Source organism: Lactuca sativa, chromosome 9 (genome assembly GCF_002870075.4).
Source record: "Lactuca sativa cultivar Salinas chromosome 9, Lsat_Salinas_v11, whole genome shotgun sequence".
Taxonomy (NCBI): Eukaryota; Viridiplantae; Streptophyta; class Magnoliopsida; order Asterales; family Asteraceae; genus Lactuca; species Lactuca sativa.
The window spans coordinates 23964014-23975450 of NC_056631.2; the positions used below are offsets into that span (position 1 = coordinate 23964014).

General features: G+C 38.8%; 1 protein-coding gene across 1 annotated transcript; it reads left to right on the forward strand.

The window, feature by feature from the left end:
- Positions 1-807: 807 nt before the first annotated feature.
- On the forward strand, positions 808-7911 carry LOC111881160 (GDSL esterase/lipase At1g71250). Its single transcript, XM_023877557.2, has 4 exons — positions 808-1033; positions 1126-1770; positions 1943-2157; positions 7750-7911. The coding sequence occupies exons 1-4, from the start codon at positions 808-810 to the stop codon at positions 7909-7911; spliced, it is 1248 nt and encodes a 415-aa protein (XP_023733325.2).
- The last annotated feature ends 3526 nt before the right edge of the window (positions 7912-11437 follow it).

Genomic DNA, 11437 nt, shown 5'->3' on the forward strand with positions numbered 1-11437 from the left:
CGGGACGATTCATGTAATTTACCCTTGATTTTGTAATATGTAATATATTTCATTGTTGCATAAGCAAGCTATGTAGAGTTCAACCTTAAATACGTGATAAACCTAATTAGATTGCTTTATACATGCACATCGACATATTTTTAAGCTTCTAAACCGGGGAAAATCTGATGACCTACAAGTTTCTGAATTTTGATCTACATGCTTCTATAACGTATTATCTGTCCTCTTATCTTCAAATAAATTTTATTAAAATATTTTTATTAAGTTAAATGAGCTTTTAATTAGTGTGTGTTTATAGTTGAAAAAGTAGTTTCATTTGCTCTTAACAATTTCTAATTCTAAGTTGTAAAATTATAATTTGTCGATGTAATTTGTGAGTTACTAGCTAAGTGTCTTAATCAACGTACATGTGACATTATTATAAATAAACCATTGTATTGTATAAAAAGCAAGCAATCCCTACCTTGTTATATAATTTTCATTGCAAATTAATCATTGAAAATTGTCATAAAACGTACTTTATAAGTATTTTAGTGTTCTTATATTTTAATAAATACATTAAATTAGTTTGCAGCAAAACTAAACACGTGATGATCATAAAATCAATTGAATTATACTCTATTACTACATAAAGGATGAATGTGAAATTCTAAAACCATTTGTGTTGTAAACAGTCATGTCAAATTATTTTTACTAATTTTAAAACTAAAACTAAACTATTTAGTTCACTTCAATTTTGAAACAATATATAAGGACACTAACTAGCTAGAGGTGACATATTTATATACATCTGGAAACTGAAAAAAAATGAGGAAAGATAAAACGATATTTGTGATTCTTCATATTGTCAATACAATATTCATAAAAATGGTGAGCAGCAACAAAACGGTAAATCAGATTAAGGCAATGTATGTGTTGGGTGATTCTTCTGTTGATTGTGGAGAAAACACACTCTTTTTCCCATTTCTCCTTAATAATCTCTCTTTACACCCTTGTGATGGTCCTCCTTCTGCCATTCTTCCTCATCTTCTTGGTAATCGCATGCAGCTCTCTTTTTAATTAGTTAATGTATTTTCTTGAAATGGAATTCGCAATTCACCATGCTCTTGATTTCTATTGATGTAGCAAAGAAGATCGGATTGCCATATCCAATACCTTTCTATAGCCAGAATGGATCGACGGAGGTGCTCCTCCGTGGGGTGAATCTAGGGTCAACCGGAGCCACCATCATGAGCAACCCAACCAACTCAGTCCTCCAGTCCCTCAACCAGCAGCTTCGCCAAGCATTTGAGATTTTTCAGCTACTACAACTGGAACTTGGCCAAGAAACTGCTACTAACTTCATCCAATCCTCCACCCTATTCTACCTCTCTTTTGGCAAAGACGACTACATTGATATCTTCCGCAGCAAATCCGCCAAGAGTCCAGGATCAAATGAAACGCAGGTGTCACGTATTTTGGTGGATCAAATGACTAACGCAATCCAGTATCTGTATGGTTCAAGTGTGAGGAAGTTTGTATTTATGGGGATACTGCCTTTAGGATGTGCACCTAGGTTTTCTCAATGGACGAATAATGCAGTGAGTGGTGGTGGTCACAGTGGAGATAGGGTGGTTTGTGCAGATGAGATCAACAATCTTATATTGGAGTATAATGCTTTTCTGGAAAACCGTATTATAAGCCTTAATGTTGAATTAGCTGATGCACAGTTGATTTTTTGTGACGTTTATCGCATGATGATGGAGATCATCAAAAACCCAAACGCGTATGGTATGTGATTGAAATATATGTCTCTTTTTCTCCTCTGAAATTTTGAATCTTTAAATATCAAATTTTTTTTTGCTCAAATCTTGGTTAAACTTCGTTTTAAATATTTACAACAAAACGGTAAAATCTTTTATGTTTTCTGATAGAGGTAAATAATTGTGATATGCATTTACAGGATTTGAGAATGTGAATAGTGCATGTTGTGGGATAGGCATGGATAATGGGATGAGTGGCTGCATGTCCATGAACATGGTTTGCAAAAACCCTTCAACCTATGTTTGGTGGGATCTATTCAACCCTGGACGTGTAGTCAGCTCACTGCTTGCTGACTCAGCCTGGTCTGGCCAATTATTGCCCGACATTTGTCGCCCTACCACCCTCCAGAAGCTGGTATTTTCTTGAGTCACATCTGAACTAAGTGACTCCAATTTAATTACAAAGAAGGGGGGAAAAGGAGTGTTCTGCCGTTATAGCATTGACTCGCTTTAATGTTTTCTAGTAATTTGGTTCAATCTTCATTCTTTGTATCATTTATATTATGGGAACCTATATACTAAAAAAGATTCCTTTACCAGGTATGAAAGTCAAGTAAGATCGAGTTTTAATATTGGTATCCAAAAAACGAAGATAAGATATTCGCGCAAAAAAAATTGTTGGTAAAAGCGTGGGGGTGATTTTTTCAGACATAGTTAGTGACGCATTATTATATATTTTTCCACCAATCGATAACATCTTTTGTGACTAATTTCCAACATATTGATTCAGAGAAATCTTTCTAGCAAATTTTTATAGTGATAATATCCAACAAATATTTTTAGTCATAGATTTCTCGTTACAGCCATTGCAACCCTTCCTTAGCGCCCCCTTAATTAGCGCAAGGCAAGGGACGATGTTTGGGGAGCGCTAGCGAGCTTGGTGTGCGGGAGGTATGGTCACACGGGCCACCAATTTTAGGACCCTCCAAATTTTAGGAGAAATATTTAGTGATGGTGAAATACATTTTTATATGTTATCATTAAATAAAACTATTCATCAATTTTTATATGCACATTGTAACATTTAGTTGCAATCATGAAAACGTTAAAAAAAAACAAACAAACAAAATCCAAAAATCAAAATTTAATGATAAATTCAAAATTTTACCTATAATTTAATGAAATTATTTATATCCAAAGAAAAATAAAAATATTTTCAAGGATAAAATAATTTTTGTACATATTTCATCAAACTATTGGTTAATTAGAATGAATGTTTAAATGATAAAAACAACATGAAACACTTTTGGTTTCTTATTCACATAAAAAACCGAAATCATTAAATATCAGTAAGTTAAAGACAACTTGCAAAAAATCTTGAAAATAGTATGCAAAATGGCTATATCTCAAACATCGACGTTGATGATTTATTTAACATAGTGAAATTATTGCAAAAAATATCTACCCCTTGAACATAATACAAAAAATACAATACTAAGGGGTTGTTTGTTATTTTAGAAAAAAACATCTTCAGACAACTTTTTGTTGCGCAACGAATTATATCTAAGCGATAATGAACGAAGATTGTGATCGAAGACGGACAACATATGGAGATGATGGTGGTTGTAGTCGGCAGCCAATGGAGACGACGGTGGTTGTGGAATTGGCCAGTAGCAATAATAAAGAACGATTACATTGCATAAATATAAGCTGTTAATTTTGAAATACCTAATTTAAATAAAATTCATTAAGAAGTTAATTAATTGCATATCATCCTAGTTATATATTCAATTTTATATTTACTATTAATTATTTAAAAGTTTCTTAAGATCTCATTGGTTCATAGATTCATATAATATTTGTTCAATATATATGAACCTCTCTCTCTATATCTCTCTCTCTCTCTCTCTATATATATATATATATATATATATATATATATATATATATATATATATATATATAAGTTGAAAAAGACAATTTTTATAAATAAAATTATAAAATAATATTCATATAAATCAAAAAATAATTACAAACAATTAAAAACCCACTAACTAACACCACTCACCACCTAACCAACACCAACCACCACCACCACGTGCCACCACCACCCATCACTAACCACCACCACCAACTACCACCCACCACCCATCACTACCCACCACCCACCACCACCACCACCCGCCACCACCATCACCACCCAGCCACCACCACCCACCTCCACCACCCATCACCACCGCCCGCCACCACCACCAACAACCACTACCTACTACCCATCACCACCACTTGCCACCACCACCCACCGCCACCACACGCCACCACCACCCATCACTAACCACCACCACCAATCACCACTCACCACCCATCACTACCCACCCACCACCACCACCACCATCACCACTTAACCACCACCACCCACCTCCACCACCCATCACCACCGCCCGCCACCACCACCAACAACCACTACCTACCACCCACCACCACCACCACCCGCCACCACCCACGACCACCAACCACTACCCACCACCCATCACTACTCACCACCCACCTACCACAACCACCACCACCACTACTACCCATCACTACCTACCACCACCAACTACCACCCATCACTACCCACCACCCACTACCACCCGCCACCATCACCCATCACTATCCACCATCCACCACCCGCCACCACCATCACCACCAACCACCACCCACCACCACCACCCACCACTACCCACCACCCACCACCACCACCACCCGCCACCACCATCTGTAACGACCCAAAAATCGAGGTTAAGTTTTGATTTTAAATATAACCCAAACATAGATATCATTTATTCCAATCATTCCAAAACATTGTTAATTAAAAATATTTATCGGATTTTATCCCAAAATCCTTCACTGCGGAAAACATAGATGTGTGCGTTGCGATCAAGTGAGCCCTTCATTTCCAAAACAAAGATACCTGAAACCATAAACAAAATTGTAAGCACGAAGCTTAGCGAGTTCCCCATAGCATACCCACACACAAATACGTACACCATATCATGTAAGCTAAACAGTTATACAAAACACATAAGCGATGCAAAACAACACATAAGGAAGCCCTGGAAACCCTCTAGGTTCTTACTCCGAGTGCCATGGGAACCCCTACATGGTCTTAGCCCAATGCCTCGGGAACCCCCGAGGTCTTTGACCTAGGATGCCAAGGAAACCCTCCAAGGTCTTACACCTAAGTGCCTCGGGAACCCCCCGAGGTCTTTGACCTAGGATGCCAAGGAAATCCTCCAAGGTCTTACACCTAAGTGTCTCGGAAACCCCCCGAGGTCTTCCATGCAAGTATTACAAAGGCAACTAGCATAACAAATATCATATAATCACTAGCATAACACTTAGCATAAGCTAACTATCATACCACATATCTCTACTACAGCTAGTATAACACATAACATAAAATGGGCCGGCCTTGGTGCCTTAGACCCATTGGTATGGTGAGAAGACTCACCTCGCACTACAGAAGCTTCCTGTATAAATTCCTTAGCTGCTGCCCTGCCAGCTTCCCGAGCTGTCACTTTATCAAACAATATACCCAATTAGCAGTTGGGTCCCATACCATAATCCTTGATCCATGCATGGGGTAATACGACCATTCCGCCCCTGGACCAATATGATCCAAACTAAGGCCCAAACCCAAAACAAATGCCCAACACTAAGTGGACTTTTCCTACCCACTAGTGGCCCACTAATGGTCCAATTTGCTCAGTTGGGCCCAATCCCTCTAATGGGCCTTACCTTAAGCCCAAACATATCCTTGGCCCAATACATCCGACTACTGATGGTCCACTAAGGCCCAAAGGCCCAAAGTCCACTACATGGCCCAAAATGAGGCCCAAAACACAATAAGCCCATAATTTATGAGTACGATATGCGTACTCCTAAGTATGCTAAGCGTACAAGCCAAATGATGCTTACGCTGGGCGTACCTGCACATACGTTCAGTGTAATCCCCTATTAAGCAATTTTCCCATTAAGTGCTTAATACTCTACTCCAGAAGCTACAAACATATATCCAAGTCCTTTTCAATGCCTTAAACCATAAAGTTGCTTACTTGACGGCTTTGCATGGCCCACATAATCTCAAACTCTAAAAATGATAATCTACTTCCAATGAAATGGTCTTAAATCATGCATGAGCCCATTAAGACCTCCAAGATGGCAACTTTATGCCTTAGGGACTCATTTAACATTGAGAGTGGCAACTCAAAGCCTACGAATCAGATTTTAACCATAAAGTTCCATCCTTGAGACCAAAATGAACTAAAACTCACAATGGTAGAGCTACCTGAAAGAGTTGACAAGGTTGAGACTTTATACCTCCAAAAGTTTGTAAAGTAGATGAAGGTTCTGGATCTAGAAGCTTGATTCCAACCATAGCTTAATCACCAAGTTCCTTCTTCTTCAAGGTCCAACATAACAAGTCATAACCCAACTAGATCCACATGAGAAAGCCACCAAGATCCAAACTTTATACTTTTTGGAGTTAGATCAATATGATTAGGGATTGGATCCACAAGCTTCAAGCCAGGCAATGCTTTCTCAAGGAACTCCTTCTTCCACAATAAGCACCAAAACACACTATATCACCAAAAAGCTCAAGAATCACTCAAATGGAGGCTAAGGGTTGATTTCGAGGGTTTAGAGGGATGGAGGTTGAAGATATTAGGGTTAGGTTATGAGATAAGGAGCTTAAATAGGGTCCAAGACCCTAAAATAGGGTTCTGAGCAGGCTGGAGTATGCCCAGCATACATATGGTACGCCCAGTGTACTCCTGGGAACCTTCGCGACCATTCTGGTCAGTACGCCCAACGTACTCCAAGGTACACCCAGCGTACTACCCTCTTTACTAGTACACTCCGCATACTCAGCTAAGCCTGAAAATCACGAAACTTCCGAAGGCCATAACTTCTTCTATACAAGCCTGGTTCCGACGATCCTTATATCCATGGAAAGTTGACGAGAAGCTCTACGCATCTATCAACTCATATATTCCTTTAGACCTTTCGAACAAAACTCCATTTTCCACAAAAGTCTGAACTGACACTTTACCGAAATACCCTTAAGCTCCAAAACACAAACTGAACACCCGAATCACTTCTAATACATCACCCGTACCCAAATGGGCCTAGATCTTACCTTCTCTAGAGCCATGCTCCTTATGATGACCAACCTTCGGCCCACAGCCTCAAACTAGAAGTCAATTCAAAACAGAGCGTTACACCATCCCCACCCAACCACCACCACCCACCTCCACCACCCATCACCACCACTACCCACCACCACCCACAACCACTACTTACCACCCATCACCACCACTACCCACCACCACCACCCATCACTAACCACCACCACCATCCACCACCTATTACTACCCACCACCATCACAACCACCAACCACCACCGCCACCACCATCACCACCCAACCACCACCACCTATTACTACCCACCACCCATCACCACTCACCACCACCCGCCACCCCCACCATAACCACCATCACCACGACCAACCGCCACCCGCCACCACCACCTATCACTACCCACCACCACCAACCACCAACCACCACCCACCACCCATCACTATCCACCACCCACTACTACCACCACCCAGCACCCACCCACCAAAACCATCACCACCACCAACCACCACCACCACCCCCACCTACAAATATTTGTTATTGTGTTTTTGATTCATTAGGTTTTCTCTTGTATATAATCACATGTGATTATATGTATTTAATCACATATTATTTACATGGACAATATTTGTTTTCACGTGTTGATTCAATAGTTGCTCTTGTGTATTTAATCACATGTGATTATACATATTTAATCACATATGATTCGTATAGAAAATATTTATTCTTCCGTCGATTCAATAATTATTCTAATATATTTAATCACATGTGATTATATGTATTTAATCACATATGATTTATGTGGACACGATTTATGTGATTATAGGTACCCACCACCATTACCAACACACAACACTACCACCAACCACCACCCATTACTACTGCTCGTCACCACGACCACCACCCATCACCTACCAAAACCACCACCATTGCCACTCGCCACGACAACCCACCACCATCACCTATCACCACCACCCATTACCTATAGCCACTAACATTGTATGTGATTGAATACATATAATGACATAAATCATGTGTGATTATATGTACTTTTGTATATGTGATTCAATACATATAATCACATGTGATTATATGTATCTAATCATATATGATTATATGTATATAATCACATATAATTTAATCACATGTGATTATATGTATTCAATCATATGTGATATATTTGGAAAATATTTGTTTTTAATGAATCTTGTTTATATAAATCATATGTGATTAAATATATATAACCACATGTGATTATATGTATAATCACATATGATTTATGTGGATAATATTTATTACTCATTTTTGATTCAATAGTTGGTATCGTGTATCTAATCATATGTGATTATATGTATTTAATCTCATATCATTTGTATGGAAAATATTTGTTTCTGTGTTCAATAATTGTTCCCGTGTATATAATCATATGTGATTATATATGTATGTAATCACATATAATCTACAGACAAAAATTGTTTATGATTAAATACGTTCACATATGAAAAAATACAAGAGAAAAATTATTGAATCAAAAAAGCAAAAGTGATTATTGTCCAAATAAATCATATGTGATTAGATACATATAATCACATGTGATTACATGTATTCAATCACATATGATTAAATTTGACAAAGAACAATTATTGAATCGAGAACATGACAATGAATCTTCTCCACAAAAATCGTATGTGATTGGATACATATAATCACATTGATTATATGTACAATCACATATGATGTAACATCCCAAAATTCAAGGCCAAAAAAAATTCCGTTTTCATTAAGTTATTGTAAAACCAAAAGTATAAGAAAGAGTCCATAATATCATGTCATGTCAAAACCATAGTAGAAATAACCAAAACATGTTATCATAAACAATATCAAAGTGTAATCCCAAAGATCTCATGTGCGGAAAATCATAGTGTGATGCGCTGCGATCGAGCCGGCTCCGTTACTTAGAAAATAAAGTACCTGAAACCAAAACTGAAAACCGTAAGCACGAAACTTAGTGAGATTTCCCATAATACCACATAATGCCTATCCCTAAGTATCTTTAACAGGTATCTATCTGGCATAACTGGGAGCTGGACTCCCCTTCAGTATCTTTCAATCGGTACTCGGGAACTAACCTCCCCTTCAGTATATTTCAACTGGTAACCGGGAGCTAACCTCCACTTCGGTATCGTTCAACCGGTATCCGTGGACTATTTCACCCCCTATCAATATAACATAATAATAGGTCATAAACATATTGGTTCCATGATAACATAACATAAACATATTGAATCACATAATGGCATATCATAACCATACTGGTCACATAATATCATATCATAAACATACTGCTCATATAATGGCATATCATAACCATACAGGTCACATAATAACATATCATAAAAATACTGCTAGGAATGCATAGGTTCTGTCCACCCCTTCGGTATCTTTCAACCGGTAACCGTCTTCGGTATCTTTCAACCGGTAACTGGGGACTATTGCACCCCTACTACTACTAACACATATCTCATAGCATCCCAACATAATAAGGATATGAAATAATGGCAACCAGATAATTATCACAAAGACAATCATCTCAAACATAATCACCTACTGGCGAGCCAACATTGGTGCCTTAGACCCACCCCTACTAGAAGGTAACTCACCTCACACTTCTGAAGTCCCGCAGACTCAACCCCAACTGTTGGCTGATAGATTCCGGAACTGTCAATACCAAAATAACACCCAATTAATAATTGGGTTCAACTACATAACCAAGAGTACATACTTTGGATAATTACTAAATTACCCTAAGCATGGCTTTATGCAAGCCCAATGCCCAATCCAAGGCCTAAAAGTCTAACTATGGCTCAAAGCCCAACATATGGCCCAATTTTCCACATTGGGCCCAAACCTTTATAAGGTCTTACTATAAGGCCCAACCATTTAGTCCAGTCCAACATTCAATATTCTAATGGCCCAATATCACATAATCATAAAGGCCCAAACTATGGCCCATCTATAGCCTAATTTTCCAAATTTGGCCCAAACCCCTTACATGGGCCTTACCCTAGGACCATTAAATTATTCTAGTCCAATTGCTTGACTTCTAATGGCCCATTAATAACCCAATCATCAAGGCCCAATAGAGAGGCACAACACTAAACCCAAGTGAAATTAGGGTTTCACATAAAATGATGATTAGGGTTAAGTTTCCTACTTAACCCATTAAGGACTTAATCCTCTAAGGACTTAATCCATTAAGTCTAATATCGCTTATATTAATCTTTGCCAATGATTATTATTTAATATCTCAAGTCATTAAATAATTTCCTCGTGTCCCGGTTAATTCCCCAAATTAGGGTTTTATTGGCATTAGGGCTTTCCAGACCCTAATTATGGTTTTCAATCGAAATATTAACCCATTTATCAATTTGTTGGCCTTTTAGGTCAATTAGGGCTTTATTGGGCCCATTAGGGTCTCTTTCGGTCAATTTGGGTCCATTAGACCCATTAGGGTTTTCACTAAGCCCATTAGGCTTCATTGGGCCCATTAGGGTTTCAAGCACCCCAAACGAATCGATCACAACCAGGCAAAACACACCGCCACCCGACACGACGGCTGGTGGCAGCAGGAGGCGGCAGCCACCACCCCATGGTGGTGGTTTTCAGTTTTCCTTTCATTATTCCAATTTGTAATTATACTATACAATGCTAAATCTCAAATACACACACATACACACCTACTAACACACACCTAAACACGGAAGTACACCCACCCATGGTGGTACACGACGGCAGCCACCACCTCATGGTGGTGGCAGTGGCGGTCTTCCACGATTTTCCTGACTTCCATAATTCCTCTTAAATTAAATCCCTAGTTTACCAAACAACCCCTTAGCCTCCAAAATCTCCTCAAATGAAGTCCCATAAATTACCATTTAGTCCCTGACTTAATAATACTTACAAATTAAGTCTGAATTTTACACTTTTCACCCCGATGTCTAAAATTGTGACAATTGTTTCCTCGAGACCAACACCTTGCTATATAATTTATTGATTTTAGGGCTACAACTTGACAATTTATTTATTTAACAAATGGGGTGTTACAACTCTCCCCCACTTAATTTAGATTTCGTCCTCGAAATCATTTCTTACCATTCCTTAGATGCCCAACCACTCTAGCAACATAGTCACCATCCTGGGCATACCCTAGCCTTCCCAGGGTAGCCGTGACTAATCTTTGTAAAGCCTTAAAATCCGCAGGTGAACGAATTCCTCGCAACAAGATAACATCTACCCCATCTAAAACCTGCTTTTTCGAGATGGTCTGAATCTCTGGCAGACCACTCTTACTGAACCGTTATTATTGAACCCGATCCATTTGCCTCTCAACTGACTTCTCAACTTCTGACCACTCGAGGTTCCCACTGGAAAACAGGGTCATAAACCCGATTATCCGTGCTGGTCACTTAGCAAAACCCAAGAAATATGCTCTTTCGCCCGTATTTGCAACCCCA